General features: G+C 44.2%; 1 protein-coding gene across 2 annotated transcripts; it reads left to right on the top strand.

Moving 5' to 3' along the window:
* Positions 1–7,899: 7,899 nt before the first annotated feature.
* ppp1r12c (protein phosphatase 1, regulatory subunit 12C) lies at positions 7,900–22,847 on the top strand. 2 transcript variants are annotated; one of them, XM_086296988.1, is made up of 20 exons: positions 7,900–8,246; positions 9,969–10,143; positions 10,235–10,365; positions 10,698–10,816; positions 11,899–12,058; positions 12,199–12,343; positions 12,428–12,502; positions 12,588–12,661; positions 12,769–12,881; positions 12,975–13,039; positions 13,460–13,590; positions 13,669–13,756; positions 14,005–14,122; positions 16,416–16,534; positions 17,176–17,219; positions 18,641–18,677; positions 18,864–18,977; positions 19,310–19,360; positions 20,196–20,246; positions 21,664–22,847. In XM_086296988.1, the coding sequence occupies exons 1-20, from the start codon at positions 8,056–8,058 to the stop codon at positions 21,748–21,750; spliced, it is 2,088 nt and encodes a 695-aa protein (XP_086153114.1). In that variant the 5' UTR covers positions 7,900–8,055; the 3' UTR covers positions 21,751–22,847. The 2 variants fall into 2 exon arrangements, with proteins under 2 accessions (XP_086153114.1, XP_086153115.1); XM_086296989.1 differs by having other exon boundaries at positions 7,901–8,246; positions 18,864–18,968.
* Positions 22,848–23,039: the final 192 nt, after the last annotated feature.

Genomic DNA, 23,039 nt, shown 5'->3' with positions numbered 1-23,039 from the left:
CGGCGGTGGCGTCCTCCTCAGGTGAGCGACTCTCTTCCACCTCCGGCCCGCGCCTGATGCCTGCTCCTCTCCTGCGTGACTCTCCAAGTACGTCGCTGGTTGCTTCTGTTCCGGGTGTTGGGTCATCGGCTCCTCTCCAGCCACGGATCCGCAGACTTGGTATCGTTATTTCAAACCTCCGCCCACTCAGCCGCACATCAACCCTGATGACAGCTACTGATCTCACCTTATCTATGGCTTTGATCAACACTCGATCTCTCTCCAATAAGATGTTTTTTCTCTTCTCATGAACTGGATTTTATGTTCCTGACTGAGACCTGGCTACATGCTGGTGAGACTGTGGCTTTCTCTGAGCTTCTTCCTCCAGGCTGTTGTTTTTTCAACTCTCCCAGGTCTTCTGGTAAAGGTGGAGGCCTTGCCTGTGTTTTTAAATCAGTTTATGACTGTCATCAGATTTCATCTTTCTCCTTTTCCAGCTTTGAACTGCAGCTTTTTAAACTGAACTCATCTACTCCATTACTGTGTGCAGTAGTGTACCGTCCTCCCAAATTCAACAAGGACTTTATCAGTGACTTTGGGGAATTCTTATCAGGACTTTCAGTAGATTTCGATCATTTTCTTATTGTTGGCGATCTGAACATCCATGTGTGTTGTCCATCTAAACCTCTGGTTAGAGACTTTGTATCACTGCTGGACTCTTTTAACCTGACTCAGTGTGTGTCTGGCTCCACACATGAGAAAGGTCACACACTGGACCTCGTCATGTCTCATGGCCTGAGTATCCACGTCTCTGAAATCTGTGAGAGTGCGTGTATCTCTGATCACCTTCCTGTTCTGTTTTCTGCCACTGCAGATTGTTCTGTTGCTGCAGTTAAAGCTCCTTCACGCCGCCACCGGATCATCAATACCCATGTACCATCCCAGTTCTCTGCTGCTTTCAACAACTCTGAGCTCTCCACGGTGGACTGGATTGACTCCCTGTGTGCAGAAGATTTAACTGCTCTTTTTAACTCAACATGCACTTCTATTCTGGACTCCATCGCTCCCCTAAAATCACTCCGTCCCAAAGCTCACGCTGAACCCTGGATTACAGACTCTGTTCGTGCTCTCAGGCGCTCCTGCAGGTGTGCTGAGAGAAAGTGGAAAAAGGACAAGCTGCAAATCTCCTTCAATATCCTGAGAGACTCTCTTTTAACTTATCAGAAAGCTGCTAAAGAGGCTAAGTCCTCCTACATATCTAACCTGGTCAGCAGTAATGTCCATAAACCTCAGACTCTGTTTCGTGTTTTAAACTCCATTGTTAATCCTCATATGTCCACCTGCCTCACACCTTCTGCCACCCTCTGCAATGACTTTTTATATTTCTTTGTTAATAGGATTTCCTCCCTGCAGTCTGTCATTCCACCTCCACTTTTCAACCCCTGTGTTTCTCCCTCGTGCCACTCTGCCTTTAACCAGTTTGAGCTAATCTCTCTTTCTCAGCTGCATGAAACAGTCTGCAAGGTCAAGTCTACCAACTGTTCCACTGACGCTATTCCCTCTCGTCTTCTGAAGCAGGTCCTGGACTCAGTTGGACCTGTCCTTCTGGTCCTGATCAATGCCTGTCTCAGCTCTGGTTGTTTCCCAACACTTTTTAAGCATGCAGTTGTTCAACCTCTTCTCAAAAAGCCTAATCTGGATCCATCTATACTCTCCAATTATAGGCCCATTTCCAATCTGCCCTTTCTGTCCAAAGTACTGGAACGAGTTGTCCTCAGGCAGCTCCAGTCATTTTTAGACAACAACAGTCTCTATGAGACAGAGAGGACAGATGGTTTGAAAGAGGAGTGAAAGAAGCCATCTATATCCACTGTGAGCGACCATCTTTGAACAGAGGCGGGGTTTTACGACACCAACTCTCTGCCATCTATAATCCAGTTTTGAGATCCCTTCCCAGACGCCTTAACGCCCACTCACATCCTGGGCCATCTGACCTCAGGAATTCGCATGATAAGGTGGGGCCAGGTTTCACAATGAACACACCCGAAACTCTGGCTGATTGGGACCCACACCCAGTTTCACACCTTGGCTCAGGCGATTAGAGGATCATCAGGGGGTCCTTTTGTCCCTCTGTGGGGGGTTACTCCCACTAGGTTTATATCTGGGACTCTCCACCATTTGACCTTAGAACTGAAGAAGCTTCTCGGATGAGAGGTGAAACGTCTTCAAGCAACTTAAAGAAGTCCAGACGCTTTTCTTTGCAAGCTCCTTTGACTACGATGACCTGGATGACTGAGAACCTTCACAGACAGTCTCTATGAGAAGTTTCAGTCTGGCTTTAGAGCTCGTCACAGCACTGAAACCGCCTTACTGAGAGTTTTTAATGATTTGCTTTTAACTGTAGACTCTGGTTGTGCTGCTGTCCTAGTAACCTTAGACCTGACAGCAGCCTTCGACACTGTTGATCACAACGTACTGTTATCCCGCCTAGAACACTGTGTCGGTTTGAAAGGTACTGTTTTAAAGTTTTTCCAGTCCTATCTGGATAACAGGAGTTTTTCTGTTCACCTCGGTGAACTGTCATCTCCCAGAGCTCCTTTAACTTGTGGTGTACCTCAGGGGTCCATTCTAGGCCCCCTGCTGTTTACTCTGTATTTGCTCCCTCTGGGCGATGTGCTGCGCAAACATAATGTGTCCTTCCACACCTTTGCTGATGACATTCAGATCTACCTCCCTCTGAGGTTAGACTGTAAGGACTCTCTGCAGCCGTTATTCTCCTGTTTGTCTGACATTAAGACTTGGATGGCTCTTAACTTTCTACATCTAAATGAAAGTAAAACTGAAGTCATTGTGTTTGGGCTTCCTAAAGACCCCGACCTTTCCTTTGACTTTATGGGACCCCTAACTTCCGAATGTACTTCCTCCATTAAGAGCCTCGGTGTTACTTTTGACAGTGCTTTTAAATTTGATAAACAAATCAGCTCCGTAGTCAAGGGATCTTTTTATCATCTACGGATTTTAGCTAAAGTCAAGTCCTACCTGTCCAGGAACGATCTAGAAAGGGTGGTCCATGCTTTTATTACTTCACGACTGGACTACTGTAACTCCCTTTATGCTGGTTTAGATCGTTCCTGTCTGCATTGCCTCCAACTGGTGCAGAACGCTGCTGCTCGCATGCTGACTGGTTCCAAAAAGAGAGACCACATCACTCCGGTCCTCTGCTCTCTCCACTGGCTCCCAGTTGCTTTTGGGATTGATTTTAAAATTTACTGCTGGTTTTTAAGGTTCTTAACGGTACTGCACCTCCTTACCTGGCAGAGCTTCTTAGCATTTACCGCCCCAGGAGATCTTTGAGGTCAGCAGACCTGATGCTTTTAGATGTTCCCAGGTACAGACTAAAGACTAGGGGAGAGAGGGCTTTTGCTGTGGCTGCACCCAGACTGTGGAACAGTTTACCTCCTCACATCAGATTCTCCACAAGCCTTGGAACTTTTAAAACTGCTCTTAAAACTCACCTCTTCTCATTGGCTTTTAGCAAGGTTTAACTTATTGTTTTAATTTATTGTTTTATCAGTGAGGTGTTTTATGTACTTGTGTTTTATTGTATTTTATATTTGTATTTTATTGTACAGCACTTTGGTCAGCCTCGGTTGTTTTTAAATGTGCTTTATAAATAAACTTGACTTGACTTGACTTGACTTGACTAACTAGCAACAAGATGCCTTCCCTCTCCACAGATGACTACCACAGCCTCCTGCAGAAGATTGCAGTACTGGAGACAAAAATTCATCGCTTAGAAGTAAACGTGGAGGTAAATGGACTGTGTGGAAATGAAACAACCTTGCCTTTGATTCAAAACAATGGCGATGAGCAAGCTAGTACACAGCTAAGGAGCACATATAACATGACCAAGAAAGTAGACTCTGTGCATTATAATAAATCCTCAAGCGATAATCCCCCCTTGGACTGTCTTGGTGCAAAACCAAGACATAAATCATGTCTCCTGGTAGGGGGAGGACGTATCACAGGCAGGGCACAGCGAGCTGAAATCTCTGAAACCGGCTGGCCTTCACTTCCTACGAGACAGAGAAGCTCTTCTACCCTGTATACAGGAGGAAACAGGACTGGACAACCGTGAATAGGAAGGTTAACAACAAACCTCCAAAACAACTGAATGTCAAACTGCAGAACAAATTTGCTCCACTATCAAAGGACCCTGGATCTATATCGGACAACCATCCATCTAAATGAATCAGAATCAGAATCAGAAAGGGTTTTATTGCCAAATGTTGAGCAGGTTTACAACATTAGGAAATTGCTGCGGTGCTTCAGTGCAAACATACTGTCATATAACGCTTAAATACACATGAAAATAAAAATAAGAATAAGAATTAAAAGTGCTAAGTAGATAGATATATACATGAGTGCAGGTGGTGATCAGTGCCAAACATGGAATGATGGTGGGCTCCCACTTCAGGTCCTGGGTGATGGTGGTACCCAGGAAGCGGAATGAGTCCACAGAGGTGATGGGGGTGTCAGTCAGGATGATGGGGGGGAGTGGGGCTGTGTGCTTCCTGAAGTCCACAATAATCTCCACTGTCTTCTGGGCATTCAGCACCAGGTTGTTGTGGCTGCACCAGGACACCAGACGTTCAACCTCCCTCCTGTAGGCAGACTCGTCCCCGTCCGAGATGAGTCCAATAACGGTGGTGTCATCTGCAAACTTGATTAGCTTGACAGACTGGTGGGTGGAGGTGCAGCAGTTGGTATACAGGGAGAATAGAATAGAATTCAACTTTATTGTCATTGCACATGCACAGGTACAGGGCAACGAAATGCAGTTTGCATCCATCCAGAAGTGCTTTAGTGATATAGATATATTACAATAAATATTAGCAATAATATAGATATGTAAATATATTACAGAAGAGCAGAGGAGAAAGAACACAGCCCTGAGGGGAGCCGGTGCTGATGGTCCGGGAGTCCGAGACATTCTTTCCCAGCCTCACGTGCTGCTTCCTGTCCGTCAGGAAGTCAGTGATCCACCGGCAGATGGGATCAGGCACATTCATCTGGGAAAGCTTGCCTCGGAGATGGTCTGGAAGGATGGTGTTGAAGGCAGAGCTGAAGTCCACAAACAGGATCCTGGCGTAGGTTCCTGGGGAGTCCAGATGCTGCAGGATGAAGTGTAGGGCCATGTTGATGGCGTCATCTACAGACCTGTTGGCTCTGTATGCAAACTGCAGGGGGTCCAGGAGGGGGGCCGTGAGGGTCTTGAGATAGGAGAGAACCAGGCGCTCAAATGACTTCATGACCACAGATGTCAGAGCCACGGGTCTGTAGTCATTTAGTCCAGTGATCCTAGGTTTCTTGGGGACAGGGATTATGGTAGAGGACTTGAAGCAGGCAGGCACATGACATGCCTGCAGTGAGGAGTTGAAAATGCCAGAAAACACTGGGGCCAGCTCATTTGCACAGTGTCTGAGGGTGGCAGGAGACACACCGTCTGCTTCCTCACACCTGCTTCATGAATATGAAGAGTTGTGGTGGGAGGAGGTGGTGTGAAATCCTCTTTTGTGTGGGGTGAGGAGGGGGGTGTTGTAGGTGAAGTGTTTGACGGTGGTGATGGCTCTATGGAGGGGGGAGAGGTGGGGGAATGAGTGTCCAAAGTGTCTCTATTGTTGGGGCCGTTGGAGGTGTGAAGGCTGCCCGATGGCTCGTCAAAACGGCAGTAAAAGTCGTTAAGTAAGATCATTGAAAAAGCAGTTTCTCAACAGCTCAATTATTTCTTAAAACAGAATAACTGCTATGATGCCTTCCAGTCAGGTTTTAGACAGAACCACAGCACTGAAACCGCTCTGACCAAAGTGTTTAATGACATATGTCTGAATACAGACAGTGGAAAAATGTCAGTCTTAGTTTTACTGCATCTCAGTGCAACATTTGATACAGTTGACCACAACATATTACTCAAACGACTGGAGAACTGGACAGGTCTTTCAGGAACTGTACTAAACTGGTTCAAAACATACTTAAAAAACAGGAAATACTTTGTATCAATAGGTAACTTCACATCTGAGCAGACAAGTATCACATGTGGAGTTCCCCAAGGTTCCATCTTGGGACCCCCTCTGTTTAACATTTACATGCTCCCACTGGCACAGATTATAAAGAACAACAAAATAAACTATCACAGCTATGCAGATGACACACAAATATATATCACAATGTCACCAGGAGACCAAGGCCCTGTACAGGCTCTTGGTAAATGCATTGAGGAAATTAATGACTGGTTGTGCCACAATTTTCTCCAACTAAACAAAAACAAAACTGAGGTAATAGTCTTTGGCGCCAAAGAAAAACGATTACAGGTCACCAGAGAACTTCAATCTATACATCTAAAAACCACAAACCAGGCGAGAAATTTGGGTGTAGTGACGGATGCAGACCTAAACTTAGAAAAACACATTAAGACAATAACAAAGTCAGCTTACTATCACCTCAAGAATATATCAAGGATAAAAGATCTGATGTCTCAACAGGACCTGGAAAAACTAGTCCATGCATTCATCTTTAGTAGGCTTGATTACTGTAACAGCATCTTTACAGGTCTGCCTAAAAAATCAGTCAGACATCTGCTGCTCGAGTCCTCACTAAGACCAAAAAAGTCGACCACATCAGTCCAGCTCTGAGGTCTTTACACTGGCTGCCTGTCCGTCAGAGGATAGACTTTAAAGTTCTGATGCTGGCCTATAAAGCTCTGAATGGTTTAGGACCAAAATACATAATACAAAATACACAAAATACAATACTCCTGACCCAGTATGAACCTTCCAGATCCCTCAGGTCATCTGGATGCGGTTTTTTATCAGTTCCCAGAGTCAGAACCAGACACGGAGAAGCTGCATTCAGCTTTTATGCTCCATATATCTGGAACAAAATCCCAGAAAGCCTCAGATCAGCTGAAACACTCAGTTTATTTAAATCCAGGCGAAGACTCACCTGTTCTCAGCTGTATTTGAATAAAACACCAAATCCACACTTTTAAGTTTAAATTTCAAAACTTACATTTTAACTACTGATTTTATCTACTGTTCTGGTTTTATCTACTGTTTTTTTAATCAATTTTAAATCATGCTTTTTATTTGTTTTTGTTTTTTAATGTCTCTGTAAAGCACTTTGAATCACCTTGTTGTTGAATTGTGCTATATAAATAAACTTGCCTTGCCTTCGCTTTTCAAAGTGTAGGCTTACTTCTGGTTTCTAGAGTTTCTAAAAGTAGAGAGCGTAAAATGCAGAGCCTTCAGCTATCAGACCCCTCTACTGTGGTCCCGGTTTGAATTCAGGGCCTCTCTAATTTAAAATCAGGCTTAAATCTTTACATAAAGCTCATAGTTGGGGGGGCTAGCCAAGATTTCTATTTCTTCTCCACTCACCTCTTTTTACTTCCTCTGTGTTTGTATGTAATTTCTGTATTTTGTTCTTGTGTTTTTGTCTCTATGAACTCCTTTTTGAGCCTGGTTATACAAAAGGCCTCTTCCTGTTAAAAGAGACTTTTTCCTTCCGATCATCACAGAGTGCTTGCTCATAGGGGATGGCTGATTGGGTCCTAACAGTGCTGGAAAGAGTGTTTTGAGGTGGGTTTTTACAAACTGGTGCTTTTTAAATAGAACTGAGATGGTGTGAATTGTGACATGCATAGTGTTTCTAGCGCTTCTAGTATTTGTCCTCTCACTATTAAGTAAGCATTAGGCTAAAACGGACTATGAGAAACCACAATGTCAGGGAGTTCAGCAGCAGCTTTGCACAGTACCCAAGCATTAAACTATTTCTGTATTTCCTTTCCAGGGCCTGCTGCAAACGAAACCAGCGGTGGTGACGTCACGGGGGCAGGCCTGCACAGCTCTGCGCGCTCCTTGTGCCCGCGGGCACGAGCCAAGGCTCATTCTACTACGCAGAACGGAGCCCGGAGCTAGAGAACCAGGAAGTGAAAGCATACACATGGAGGGAGTGTCCGCCGCTGCTGCCTCTGTGTGTGTTTTATTTTTAAAAACACGGTCCTCCGCGGACGCATAAATGGGAGACGCGAGGACCAAGCGGCGGGAGCAGCTGAAGCGCTGGGCCGGCTCCTCCACCGACAGAGCCTCAGATGTGCCCAGGCTGAGGCGGCGGGGCGATGCCGGGAACGGAGGAGGGGAGCCCGAGGCCGAGCTCGACGACCCGCCGAAGGACCAGCCGCTATCTGGGGGAGGAGACGAGAGGCGACGGTCAGGAAACATCTCCTGTCAAACCGGCTAACAGCCTGCTAGCTTAGCTCCAACATCTGACGATAGGCTGAGGGAGGAATGCTGTGCGGGGGTTTGGGCTCGATAATAGAATCACACCACAGCAGAAAACACGCCCGTTCTACAGTCCTTTATTTAACATTTTAATGTTTATTTGTTGCCATGCATACTTTCAGAGGCCGGAATTTGCTGTGAGCGGTAGCTAGCTAGCCAAGTGTCTTAGGTGAAGGTTTTTATTTCCATCAGTCCCACCACTGCTGGTCTGAGATGGTCTAAAATCTCCTATTTTAAAGCGCATATATCATAATTCCTTTCGTTGTTTTCCAGCCTGCTATAACTTATACGATTTGCAGTGGTTGTTTTTATCCAGACGACCTTTAATGAGCCAGTTTCAAGTTAAAGAGCCTAATGCTAATCATAGTATTTGAGTAGTTATTGCCTAGTTGTCCGTCTGAGATGATGCAACATTATGAATATTGACGATGGAAACAAAGGTCAGTATTTATGATGACAGACACAAAAAGGCCTTTGCCAGTTTATTGAAGGCACATTTGTTTAACAAATTGAGGCTGATATAATACAAATGTGTTGCCATTGTCAAAAGATCCTGGAAAAAAAGGATCAAAAATTTGGCGGGGGGGATGTTTAGTTACAATGTTTCTGATAAAACATTATTAGATCTGTGATATACCGCAATACATAACCGAGACCGTAGATTAAATAAAGTAGTAAGACGAAACACATCCCAAGTTGCAGCGTTTCCCATTAATGATTTAGGTGATGCAAGATCAGAAAGGATTATTTCTCTCCATCAGGTGTCACAGTTTTGACCTACAGCTGTGTGTTGTAGTACTGAAGACACTTGTCGGATGAGAGATGAAACATTCTCAAGAAACTTTAAGAAGTCCAGTCGCTTTTCTTTCCAAGCTCCTTAGATGACCCTGATCTGGATGACTAAAAGCCTATACAGACAATAACTTTATTCATACGCACCTGAAAATAGTCCCCAAGAAATCTTGTGGAAGTTTTTCAGTGGGTATTTCTCTGTTAGTCTTACAAGGATGTGAGGGATAAGTTGTAGGGTCTGTCAGAGTTTGCGTGGGTCCTGAAAGTATACAACGGACTTGTATTCAGTTGGGTTTGGTTGTAAATTTTTATAGATGCGTCACTGTGAGAATTTCACTATATTCGCCCCTTCCGCACATTTATTATGACATACCTTGTCATTCAATCAACTCTTTTAGTTCTTGTAGATCGTAAAATTGTAAAAAATCAAAAACTCCCAGCTGCATCGGCCCAACAAGCCATCAGTTTTAAGTTGCTGCGTATGGCTTATATAGCCAGTCACAAATCCATAACAGTAGCAGCACAGTTTACAGTTTATTTTGGCCTGATGAGAAAGCTCGGTACAATCAACACCCACTACATTTTGTTTCACACAGGTGGTGTCCTTCTGTTGATCAGTGCACTGCGTTTACACCACCTAGCTCAGTTGTTGAGGTCTCTTTTGTTGCAGTGTTCAGTTACATTCATTCAGTTCTACATCAAAACTTTCATTTTTCGGTTTGCACCTACACATTTCGGTTTACTTGAAACGATCATAGTTTCCCTTACAGCGTGTATTTCATTGTGAGTTTGGTCTGTATGGTGTGTATAAGAGCTGAATAGTGAATTCATGCAGCTGCCTGTCTCCTCTGTTTTCAGGAAAAAGGTGAAATTTGATATTGCTGCTGAGTTTCTCGCAGCCTGTGCCAGCGGAGACACGGAGGAGGCCAAGGTGATTTTGGAGGAGGCCAAACAGACTAAAAGAAGGAATGACGAGGATACAGCAGCAATTATTAACTGCTCCAATGCAGACGGGATCACTGCTCTACACCAGGTGAAGCAGTTTCTCCCCCTGAGGTTTTATTGGCTCGTGAATAAAAAATTGTGCAGTTTCGTAATTTTTTTTTTCCTCTCCTCTGACACAGGCCTGCATAGACGGCAGCATAGAAATTGTGACCTTCCTTTTGGAGCTGGGTGCCAGTGTGAACCAGGTTGACAATGAGGGATGGACGGCGCTACATGTTGCTGCCTCCTGCGGCCACGCTGACATCACAGAGTGTGTACAATAGCAGAACACAGCAGCTTTGCTTCTGTGTGTGTGTAGCTTCAGTGCCAGTCTTTCTGCAGTCAACAATACAAACATTGTTATCATGTTTGGCGGATGAAGCATGAGTGGGCTGTGCCAGCACACACACAGCTCACATTTAGAGAAAGAAAACTTTTTTCCATTTTATCATTTCAGTGTCATTTCAGTGACTAAGTGTTTTGTTCCAATGTGCATGCGCCACAAACACAGATAACATGACCAGAAGTCGTCTGTTTAAAGGTCATTGTGTTGGCCTTCTGAGGTTAAATGAATCGTCTCTACCTCCATGTTTGTTTTGTCAGGTTCCTCCTGCAGGAAGGTGCTTCTCTCACTGCTGTGAACTGTGATGGTGATGTTCCTGCGGACATTGCTCTGGATGAAACCACTGAGTCCCTACTTCAGAGTTACACTCGGAGACACGGTAAGTCTTTTTCTGTGTGTAGTTGGAAGGCGTTTCTTTGTGCAATCAAAGTTCTGGAGCTGTTCCTTTTGCATCCAAACGGTGTGAGACACGGTCATGTGCATGCAGCAGGTGCCATTAGTGAGCTTTGTGATCAGGATTTTGCGTGGCATACATTTTGTGACAGTTTATGTACTGAGTAGCACCATGTTGACAACTAAGGTCATCTCCATCAACGGGCTGGAGGTGACCTCATCTTCATGTTAAGGAATGTTGCTGGTCACAGATGTTGTTTCTGCAGCTACAATCCAGTGACCAAACAGGGGTCTTCAGAAAAAATAAGTCAGTGTATCAGGTCAGGAGCGCAACCAGAAGCATTTTCATCAATTAAGCTCTCCTGACATTATTAATTCATCCACTACTATCACACTTACAGCATTAGTTCTTCTGAAACTCTCAGAGGGAGAACATTTCCCACAAAAGATCTGAAGTGCAGTGCTGAGCATGATTTTCATCACGCTCCATCTTCCCCAGTCACCAAATTCGGCTCCGCAAAGTGAAGCTAAAGTTAAAATGTTTTTATTCAGCAAAGCGGAGGAGATCCAGTGATGTTTCTTTCCTGGGAGAGCTCCGCATGTAGCAGGAAGCTGAGTTTCACAGTACAAAGTGGCAGCTTTTAAAGGACAAAGTTGAATGGTTATGATTTGTGCTTTTTATTGGAGGGTGACTTGTATGTTTGTGTGTCTGAAACTTTAATCAACTTATTTCTCATCAATGGAACTTTAACAGCTGCAACTGCGTTCAAACTTGACTTGGCCCAGTTATGGCCCATACATGTTTCTGTTAGTGGTGCTGGCTAAAATGTGAAAAAACTGGAAACTTTGTTTCTCGGTGGTTGCCTTTTTTGTACATGTGTGTGATGCGTGTATGCGGATGGCGTTCATCCTAGATGGTAATGGGACTTAATTTCAAAGTTATAGGCTGGACACTTGAGGATTTAGCTTTAGAGCTAAGACGCTAGGATGACAAGTCCTCCAATCTTTAGACAGAAATTCATTAAAAAAACAGGAAACACGTTAATTTGACATTGTGTGTTTGTTCAGGTGTGGACGTGGAGTCAGCTAAACGTCGGGAGGAGGAGCAAATCATGGCAGACGCCCGCACGTGGCTGACTGAGGGCCTGCCTGCTGACGTGCGACACCCAAAGACTGGAGCCACCCCGCTGCACGTGGCTGCAGCCAAAGGCTACCTCGAGGCCCTGAAGTAAACATTTCTGACTTATTGTGTTGTAGATCTTTGACATTAAGCTTAAAATCAGATTTTAAGTGAGGGTAGGTGTTTGTCTGGACTGTGCTCTTCTTCTATTCAGTAGTTTGACTTTATATCTTCCTTTGCTGTTCCAGGATACTCTGTCAGTGCGGGCTGGATGTGTCAGCTGTGGACTTTGATGGCTGGACACCCCTCCATGCTGCAGCTCACTGGGGTCAGGGGGAGGCCTGTCGCATCCTGGCTGAACAGCTGTGCAATATGGAAGCTCGCAGCAAAGGGGTGAGTCCCGGATAAAGAAAACTTATCTTCCTGCATCGAATTCATCTAGTCAGCCTCTTTAACAGTTTGCTTGAATACTTTTAGGGTCAGACCCCATTTGATGTTGCTGATGAAAGCGTTTCAGAGCTCCTGGAGGAATTATCTCAAAAACAAGCCAATGTAAGTTTGTCTTTACCTCATATTGTGCATTTATGTAATCTGGTAGTTTGGGTTTCTTGATTGTGCCTCTCTTTTTCTTTCATAGTGGCTTAATGAGAGGTCAGTATTGGACAGGCAACCGGGGTCCAACGCTACGAATGCACAAAACAAGCGGCGGAGGTTAATAATCATCTGTTTCTTATCCAGAATTAAATAAAAATTCTTTCGTTTCAAAGCAAAAGTTACAAATTGCCACGTGACTTGTGTCTCCCTTATTGTACCTGCAGGAGCTCGGTGTGCAGGATGAGCAGCAGAGAAAAGATGACTTTACAAGACCAGTCTAAGGAGCGGGGCATTTCAGGAGGCTTGGACCTGAGCGAGGAGAAAGAGAGCAGCCCCGGTAAACCTCCCTGGTCATGAGTACTGCATGCTCTGTAAATCAGCATCAGTGTGCTGATTGTAGTGAATGATGCCGATTCCTGTTTTTGTGCAGAAAGCTCAACTGTCTCCAGTCCCGATACAGAGAGTGCGACGTCTGCTGTCACTCCGGCCGACAAGGTAAAAAATCAGAGTTTATCTTACAGGATGTTTCATTTTCAGCAGGTGTTAGGTAATGGTGTGTAGCGCATGTGATCAGATATGATAAAACATGTTGCAGTAAAGAGTTGTGCTACTGCTTTTAAATGAGCCCAAAACTAGTTTATTGAAACTACTTATTCAAAGCTGAAGTTTGTGCTGAGCAAGCAGCAGCATGCAAGGCTGGAGTGCAAAAGAATGCAGTTTCTCTGATTCATACCTGAGGCTGGGTCCCCCCCCCCCCCCAATGAAGGATAAGCATGCCAAGTAAAAAAACAAAGAATACATTTCAACACATGCTGATATTAGCGTTTTTTATTTTTTCACTCGGGTCATAAATCTGATTCTGAAATGGTGACATATAATCCGTTGTCCTTTTTTCTTCTCTCCTATGTGATCCAGACACCAACAAATAAACAAGAGGAGGAGAAGGAGCAGGACAAGGCGAGCCGCACTGCCAGAGTACAACCCACCCCTCAGACGAAGGACGCTGCCGCAGATAGTCCCAACGCTCCCAACGCTGACAGGCGCAAGTAAGAGAAACAAACACTTTACTAACAGTGAAAATGCTTTGAAAAGTGTCTGATGAGGGAAGTCGTTTGTGTGTTTAGATTCCAGGCCCCAGCGAGAGACGAAGAGTCCGAGTCTCAGAGGAAAGCTCGCTCTAAGCTGTTGCGGCAGACTCGCCGCCCCACACAGGTAATACTTCTTATCCAGATTCAGTACATGCTATTCAGTTTTTTGTTATTTTTTTGTTAACAGTCCCTGTAAAAAGCGTGCAGACGCCCGTGATAATTAAACATTTGAACACAGTTTGGGGAAGAGTGAATAATTTACTAGGATGATTTTAAGAGCATCATACTGCTGCACCAGTGCTGAGTTAGCAGCAGTGTACTGCAATGTTTTTAATTCCTCTTGGCGGTTTTGTTTGTGCTCTGTGCATGCAGGGTGTGACTCTAACGGACCTCAAAGAAGCTGAGAAGTGTGTGGCTAAATCTGGCGATTCTTCACCTCGAACCATCCAGCCGGTCAGCCCCCTCGTCACCATCACGACTGCAGAAAGAGGTGAGTGACACAGACAGCTAAGAACCCAAAAACTGGATAAATTCAGAAGAATTTCATAATTTTCACTATAAAAGTTATTGTTGTGTGTCTGTGTAGCACCAAAGTTTAAAAAGGAATTAAACCAAAGAAGTGCGGCACATCTGCGATCAGCAATGTCAGAATTATCTTCCAAGTTCTGTTAAAACCGAGGGAGCTGGTGTGTATACAGCCTGAAAGGGGACGTGACTTAATCCTGTGTTTTTACGAATCGCCAACAGGGGGCGCCTCATTTGGTTGTAAAAAGAAGCCACGTTGTATGAAAGCGTATGGGGAACATGAAACCATTTATCACTTGACTTCTGTAAACTTTAACATAGACGACTTTATTGGGTCAGTCACAAGTTTCTTAGTGAGTCCGACTTGTGTCTGCTCGTCCTGTCTGAATATTTCTGGCAGTGCTTTCGCTTCCTCTTTTTCAGCAGATACAGTCATTGCATCTAATCTGTCAGATCAGTTAACTTTTAAAACTTAAACGTAGAATCATCATATGAATATTTAATACCCAAAGTGTAAGAACAGCTGTTAACTTGTCACTTCAAATGTAAGAATCTTGCTGACTTTTCAGCATTAGTCTTTTTCCAACTGCTGCTTTCCTGCCGGCGTCCCTCCTCAGGATTGTTTAAACATTCAGGTATGCGTGTTATGCAGGTGAAGCAACCGATAGCTCGGATTCTGGAGTAGGATGTCTGTTCTCTGCACCTGCATGTACGGCACGGTCAGATATATGTCGCCATGATCACACCCAGATTCAAAATGCCAGGCTCGCAACTTCACAACTGTGACATCACGGTGGCTGTGTCCATCTTTAATATGCAGTCTGTAGTCAAAGATGAATATGAGTCTGAGAAAAACTGAAAATCAGGTCAGAAGTCCAGCTACGACTGTTCGGTTAGGGGTGTAAAACTAATTTTAGACCGCAGGCCACGTATGACCCTAGTTTGAGCTTAAGTAGGTCATACCAGTAAAGCTACTGTATACAAACATCTGCAACTTGTGTCGTCTTCTTTTAGTGTTAACAGGTTTAGTTACACATTTAATTGCTTAAGAAAAATAAATGCGATTTGCAAAAATGCATTTCAGTTTATACACATTATAAAGAAATGGTGTTGCAGGAAATAAAAGAAGCGCATCAGCGTGGGCACTGTGTGCTAAAGGTTGCAGGAAAAAGTCTCAACACTCAGACTCTATCCTGTTTACAATAAAACCAACACAAAAAAATAGTTTTAACTAACAGAAAACGTTTGTTTGTTTGTACCCACGGACCCATTCACTGGAAAGACAAACAACAACGAAACAGCAGGAGCTTCTCAGTTTAATTTAATAATAACAATAGTTAATAAAAGTAATGGCAAAAATACAGTCAGTCTAACATTTGTGTCATTATTTTCAATTTTCACATTTTTCAAAGGCCATCCAGTGGGTCAGGTTGGAGCCTGTGGGAGGGTGTAGCTTGTACCATATGTTACAGGGTTTCCAGGGAGCAGTTCATTTAGGACAACAAGCAGCACAGAGGTGCACCGAACGCAACGAGTTACAGGGAAAATCAGCCAGACTCAGCAGTCCCACCGCTGAGTCCTGATTTATTGGTTAAAATATCTTTAAAATATTTAAAGACTCCTTAAACTCAAAGTGAAATACTTGGAAACTACCTGAGCATGGCGAAACCCACCATACGCGTTTGCTGTTTGTGTGGCTGGAAGTCTTACATCGCCTCTGTTTACAGTAAGACTCCCACAATATAAGTGACATATGAGGCAGCTTTTGGGTGGAGTGCTCTTAAGGGCAGCGTCTTAAAGGAAATGATGGTTTCTCACATACTGCGAAGGCTAGTGCTGCTTGTGCTGTGTTTCTATGGGTAGATAGGGCGGCTACTGCATACTCAAACTCATTGAGCTGCGGTAGAAACCATCTGACCCATTTATCGTACTTTTATCACTCAGCACGCTCCACCCGTGTTTTGTGGGGGGTTTTTGGTGCAGTTCACCATCTGATATGATGAAGCAAAATCAGTTTTTAAAGTTAAGTTGCAAGAACATTCAGTTCAAAGCCCAAACCAGCAGTTTGTGTTGTCTGAACTCATTCCTCACAAGCCTCGACGTGCAGTGATCTGAGATGAAGCCAGGAGGCAAAGATAAGGCGGCTATGGCGCCAAGTTTCATTTGGAAACGAATCTACGTTTATGCATCGCTACGATGCCTCTGCCTGAACTCCACACGCCTCACGAGCGTTTTCTGTTGACCTCCTTGTGTTTCAGACACAGACCCACAGGTGAAGCAGGAGGAGCCGGAGGGAGACAAGCGTCTGCAAGCAAAGGACAGGCGGAGAGTGAGGAGGGAAAGACGCTCCACCGGCGTCGTTAAGCCGGGGGAAGAGGTGAGAGCGGTGCAGATAAAGTAATTTCCCAGTCTTCCTTCCTGTTTTCCACAGCACTGAAGTTGGTGAGAGGGCAACCTTATGAGTCATTGTGTAACTCAAGACATAAACAAACAGTGAGCAAAGCCATTTTAGATCCTGTACTGTAGACATCATGTGAGTTTGACGTCACATCGTCAGGTGTGCGCCACGGTCTTTGTGGCGCTTCGGCCGGCCACCTGTTGACTTTTATAACCTGGCACTGTGCGCCCCATCCTGAGTGTCTTGAAGACAAGATATTCCAGCACAAAAGCTCAGAGACGCTTAAATAGAGGAGACTGCGTGATAGCGATAGATCGTGTATTAGCGCATCGAAAACCTGCAGCTCGGTAGCTCAAGATAAATGCGACGACCAGGCGAGCTGATAAGGGTTTAGAGCAGTGAGCGAATGAGGCAACTGCCTCGAGTCATGAGCACATCTGGGCTACTTCCTGTTGTGTCAGAAACAGCAGCTTCGGGGAAGCAGGCTGTTTTTAATAAAAGAAATAAACATCCTGCTGCTGTAATGTGTGAATGTTTGCATTCGAATCTCATTTATATGAAACAAGATGGATATTTGAGTCGGTTGTTGAAGTCTTAACTGTGAATATCTTGTTTTGCAGAACGAGGACAACGTTCATCCAGATGATAACAACAGTACAACCCTGTGAGTCTCATTCATTCTTGTGTGTCATGCATTTCTTTTATTTCACACACGTGCAAATGAAATAATTTGTTTTCTGTACATTTATTTCATGCATCTCTATATTTTTTTCCCGCTTTTGATCCTGATGTCTGAAATAAATGTCTGCATTTCAGATGTAATGAGCTGTATTCTCTGACTGTGAACTGGCATTTCTGCTGGTTTGAATTGTTGATGATTTGGTGAGATCCTGAAATGTTTTGGTTCTCCAAACAACGCGTTCACACCCGTCCAGGAGCAGATTTGTTCAGTGTGAACAAGATTAAATGATGGATGTCATTTAGGAGGAGGATTAGGCAGAGAGAATACGATCTTTTCTAGACTCATTAGTTTTACAGCGACGCCTGTTTGAGGCGGGAGGGAATAATTCGCCCGGTGTGACACATTCCTCGATGCTGCGCCTAAATAATTATAAATGAGATAAAAGAAATTACGCCACTGTGATGTGACACAGCCAGCAGGATTGTCAAGTGAGCCTTACCTGAAATAAAGTCCTCACCGCTGCCTCTTTAACGAACGCTAAAATTAGCAGATTAATATTTGAAGTGCATCCTTTTCTTTACCCTTTTTTTTTGTTGTTCATACAATCTTGTTGATCTGCATCTTGCTCTGAATATGAGTAAATGATTAGAGCGTATAAATATTGAGGTCAGATCTTAGAAATTTTACACAAAGCTGTCATTTTCCTGCTTTTGTCATTTTATTCCCCTGACTTTTGCTGGTTCTGCTTCTTTTCCCTTTTTGATGATTGGTCGCCCGTCACCGTGTGCGCTGCTTTTTTCCTCCCGTTGTTTGGTAGGAGGAGCAAAAATGGCTCTTTTGATAGGGAAGGTTACCGACGCACGCCTTAGTAGAAAAGCAGATGGAAAATAATTTCTTTTTTTGCTTGTTTATTTGTGGGGGTTTGCTTTTCTTCATATTTTAGTGATTTCAGACATGCCATAGAACCTGTTGTTAGGGGAGCGGTCTTTAAACCTTGTCTGGCTTGTCCTGAGAAACGATCACGTCACGTACACCCAGCACTGTTTATTAAAAACAGACAAATTCACTGAAAGGCACAAATCATGAGTGCAGCAGTGTCGCAAAACTTCGTTCCTCCTTCGTTCGGCGGCTCCCTTTTGGAGTGATCATCTGGTCCGTTCACTTGGCTTCTCCTCTGTCCTCCTTCGCTTCCACGAATCTTCTCTTTGGTTTGCTTCTCTTGCTTCGCAGCGCCATCTTTGCCTCTACATCCACGAGTCCAGACCATCTAAGACTTGCCTCTTTCTTTCTTTGGTTTCTCCTCTGATTTACTCGATTGTGTTCCTGCATTCAGAGAACAAGGTCCATACGATTTGTGATGTGTTTTGATATCATGGAGGGATCTCTCTTATGTGTCTCTGCAGTGGGAGTCAGCTGTCAGATGCATCTGATTATAGACCGGTACGTAGCCGACCTTCACCACACACACCAGAAAACCAGCCTCAAGGCTGAAACCGATATGTAGCTCACTAAATCCAGGACCACAGACTGAAACCTCAACCAACTGTTTCCACCTGGTCACCTGAAACAAACACACACTTGTATTTTCTTGCAAATCCTTCACTAATGTGTTGTGTTTCCCTTCAGCTGTACTTCAAGATGCTGCAGGAGAATGTGTCTCTGAAGGAGAAGCTGCAGGAGATGGAGCTGCAGCTCAGCCAAAACAAAGTGGAGCTGGAGAGACTCCGACAGGTTGGGCAGGTTTGCTGATGCCTCTGACATTTAAGCAGCGTGTGAGGTGTTATTTAAAAACAGGGACGTGCTCTCTGGGCTTTGCCATCGTGTCAGCCAAAGTAAGCAGAGGAAACCAGAACTAGGCTTCAAAGTCACAGCGAGACGCCGATGCTCTAAATGACAGGAACATCCAGAATATAAGATGAAGATTATTTGAGCTGTGAATCATGCAAAGCTATTCTAGAGCCCAAGAGTAAAACATCGAGCTAAAAGAGCAACATTTTATTTTGTTAGTTTGTCATCAGCTCTCACATTACATCCGTGCACCTGAATAAAATCATCATTTCTGTGTGTGGCAGAGTCAGGAGAGCAGCACAGACCGGCCGGCCCTGCTGGAGCTGGAGAGATATGTAAGTTGTTTTTTGCTTGTTTGCGGTTGGCTGGTGTTGGCTTTTTGTTTTGTTTTTTTAGCTGGGAAAATCCCCTGAGATCAAAATCTTTTTCAAGAATTCACACCATCAGAAGCTTAAAAAAATAAATTCATTAAATCGAGCGTAACAAAAGTGGACATGGTGCAGTAACAAAGGATAATAAAACACAAAAGGTATAAAATAGGAAGAGCGCCTCCAGTCTGTGCTTACAGAATGTTTTAGAAGAGCTTTGAGCTTTCAACAGGGAACAAAATCATCAAGCTGCATGTCTTGGCACATCACATCCGCCTCCTAGATGTTGTCAGTCTAGATATGCAGGCTCGCCACCTACGGTGCTGTGCAAAAGTCTCGAGCCACCCAAGACAACTGTAGATACATCTGCAAAATATCTTTAAGGAGTCTTCAGGAAAGGTTCTCCACTCACTCACTCACTTCTCTCCATGCTGGCGGCCTTTTCTGTTTATTTCTCTGTCAACATGAACATTTCCTGAGTTCTCAGATACCGAAGCATCTGAAGTGTGAGACCTTTCAGTTTCTGTCCCCTCCTAAAGTGTGTTGTTTGAGGCTTATTTGTGACTGACGGGGACGCTAATGAAACTAAGCCTTTATTTCCTGTTAAAACTGTGGGGGCTGAGTATTTTCTGTGTTCATAGCTATCTTGGAAGTTGTGATCAAATATGAGGTCAGAGTGTGGGGGCACATTAACAGCTCTGCAGGCTCTGCAGTGCGTGAAACCCCGGTTGAAACCTCAGTTTCACACACATTTGCTCCGGCTGCTTCAGCCAGTTTGATGTGCCGCTGTTCTTGTTCACAGGAGAAGCTGAAGCTCCAGAGGAAAGCAGGGGAACTGGAAGACGAGCTGAAGGTACAGATGTTCACTTCAGAGCTGAAAGCCGACTGATAACAAACGAGAGCAGAATAGGAACCACTTTAGGGCTGCGACACACAAATCGAAACGAAAGCAGTGAGCTGTGTGGGCAGTGACACGCTCAGTTATTCTGTCATACGCCGTGACCTCAGAAGCTTCTAGAAAGCTAGAAGCTTTTAATCCTTCGATACATCAGTTTATTGAGACTGAGATGTGTTTGTGCGGCTGTATGAAGTTTGGCGTGAGCCTCTGAGAAATGGCGTTCACTGGATAGTAAATGAAAAGCTCAATGAAAACAAAATAAACTTCTTTTTTTTTTTAACCCCACAAAAATAAAACCAGTAAACTAACGCTGGTATTTTTAGTCAGTTAAGTTTGTCCCAAAATGCGTCACGTCTGCCTACATTACTGAGTGGCACGCGTGCTTGTGTAGTCAGTAATGTAGGCAGGTGGGAGCTGAATTCTTGTGCTCTGTAAGATCTGGTGAGACCAGTTTGTAATGCAGATGTGATAACACACACGTTTCTGCAGGATGAAGGAGTCGCCACTAAAACGTTTCTTACAATGACCTACATCAGAAGATGGAAGTAGCCGCCCTGTTTTGGGTGGCAGGGCGGAGCTGGCGGGCTGCATTCACGTGTGTGAAACAGGCAGACGTGGATACCTGCTAATTAGTGCTGAGTAGCACACTGATAAAACTCTAGATATCAGTCAGCAAACATGTGATTTGTTAGATAATCCCATTAAAAATGCTCCAAAAGACGCAAACGAGTCCGAGAAGTTCAGTTCAGTGACCCCAGCTGGCGAGGGTGAGGGAACCTATCCGTAAAGACCGAAGCCTTTTTTTATTGCAGGCTGCAAACGTGATTATTCCTGATGTAACGCTGGCTATTGTGAGCGTTTTGTGACCTCGACACGTACGTTTTCAGCCCAGAGGTCGAAGCTTGTGTTTGTGCAGTCTCAGCAAATTCTGCAGAGCTCCACAGTTTCCCGTAATGATTGAACTCATGTGACCCGCGAGGACCCTCGTGTCCTGAACTGTGACACGGCTGTGGTGGTTCAGATTACAGATTCAGATTTTTCTAAGGTCACGTAAACAATCCAGGAGCCCAGATGTCCAGCCGGATAAATCAATAGGGAAAGAAGGAGCTTAGAAGGATAGAAAAAGGTAACGTAACAACTTATTGCCGCTTAATGAAACTAATGATTCGCTGAGTCTTTATTAAAGAATGAAAGGAGGTTTAAGACGGGCTACAAAAATCTGTTTACAGTAGCTGTAAATCTCTACAGTAGACGTGTGAAATGCCCTGTAGATTGGAAGTGCATCAGGCCAGCTGTGTTTTGTCTCTTTAAGGCAGAGTTCGTCTTTCTAAGAGCGTTGAGGCTAAAGCGATGTCTCCTGATGTGTCTGCAGGTTCTCGGGGACCTCCGAGCTGACAACCAGAGGCTCAAGGATGAGAACGCCGCTCTGATTCGAGTCATTAGCAAACTCTCGAGATGAACCTGTGACAGAAAATATTCACCTCCATGGACGTAACAAGTATTACAGGATGTATTTTTTTGTCCAGCACGGACGACACAAACGAGGAAGAGACACACACTGCACAACTTTCAACAGTAACTGGAGTAACGTCATTTTCAGGGTTATTGTCTGTGTTTGGGCCTTTTATGTTTTGGCAGATCTACTGTAAACCAAGCTGAACTTCACCTCCTGTGGACGGACAGGATGTCCCTGCTTCCCACTCCCACATTTTTTTTTTTTTAAATAAGTTTTTATTGTTGTATTTTTAAAAAAAAAAGAAATTAAATATTTTAATGTGCTTCGCTCTGGTGAAACTTTGTATTAAGAGACTTAAAGCCATGCACAGTGAGAGCTCAGTGTGTTTTTAGACGGGGTGAAAGATTTGCATAAGAGCCAGTCAGGTGTGCGGGGTGGTCACAAATAACGTCAACGTGCCAAAAACCAGCCCCGGTTGTTTTTTAATGTCCTTTTGGGGGGAAAACCTCAAGCGGTCAGTGTTGTTTCTCAGGACGAGTCTTGGGCCGATGCTTTCTGTTTTTAGCTGGCTGCTGTAGAAGATGGACCAAATTCGCACATCTCCCGGCTCCTCTGGATGTATGTGAAACATTTATGTTCAGGGGCCGGCCGTCCTGAGGACATGATGTAAAGGTGTAGTCGCAGCTTCAGGAGAGTTTTGGGTGCTAATCATGGACGTCAGGCACAGCTCATGTTCAGAGGGACGTTTACAGAAAATATTTGTCTCACAGGTATTTCAGGAGGCGGAGGACGCATGCTCCAACTTAACTGTTCTTTACTCGTAGTTCTATTTTGCCATTTTTGACTGGATGCTTGTGAAAGCCCCACCCCCAGCTAAGTATTCACCATGTGACAGACGGCCGTTGTCCAACAGGAAGGCCGGATGGGTCAGTTTTTGAATGTTTACTTCAATTTTAAAGATAAAACCAACCACAACAAATGCATGTTATATTGTATTTTGATGCCGTGCCTTTCGATATGCATTTGTAAGTAATATTTCTATTTTGCTTTGGCAGTGTACACTGTTGAGTATAAAATACAGTATGGGCTTAAATGTTGAAGTATCTGTTGTTTGTTTTTGTTGATAAAGAGCAATCCCACATTACATGTGAATAAAACATCGAGGCCCACATTTTATTTAAGTTTTCACTCTCAACTTCTTAATAATATTTCAAAACTCTTAAACGGCTCTCGGGTCCAGTGGATCTGATTTTGCCCATAAATCATTAGAATTCTGCTAAAGCATCCTGATT

This window comes from Aulonocara sp. 'chitande type north' Nkhata Bay, linkage group LG6 (genome assembly GCF_057382095.1).
Source record: "Aulonocara sp. 'chitande type north' Nkhata Bay isolate Kocher_YH1m ecotype deep benthic linkage group LG6, A_spYH_male_GT1.1, whole genome shotgun sequence".
Taxonomy (NCBI): domain Eukaryota; kingdom Metazoa; phylum Chordata; class Actinopteri; order Cichliformes; family Cichlidae; genus Aulonocara; species Aulonocara sp. 'chitande type north' Nkhata Bay.
Note: the sequence above shows the minus strand (reverse complement) of the source record. Positions and strands in the feature narration are given on the sequence as shown.

What these genes read in the sequence shown, in the direction of transcription:
- ppp1r12c (XM_086296988.1), top strand. Translation starts at nt 8,056, where the DNA reads ATGGGAGACGCGAGGACCAAGCGGCGGGAGCAGCTGAAGCGCTGGGCC. An exon ending in CCCAACGCTGACAGGCGCAA is followed by an intron (nt 13,591 to 13,668) that starts GTAAGAGAAACA and finishes TTGTGTGTTTAG; the next exon opens with ATTCCAGGCCCCAGCGAGAG. An exon ending in AACTGGAAGACGAGCTGAAG is followed by an intron (nt 20,247 to 21,663) that starts GTACAGATGTTC and finishes ATGTGTCTGCAG; the next exon opens with GTTCTCGGGGACCTCCGAGC.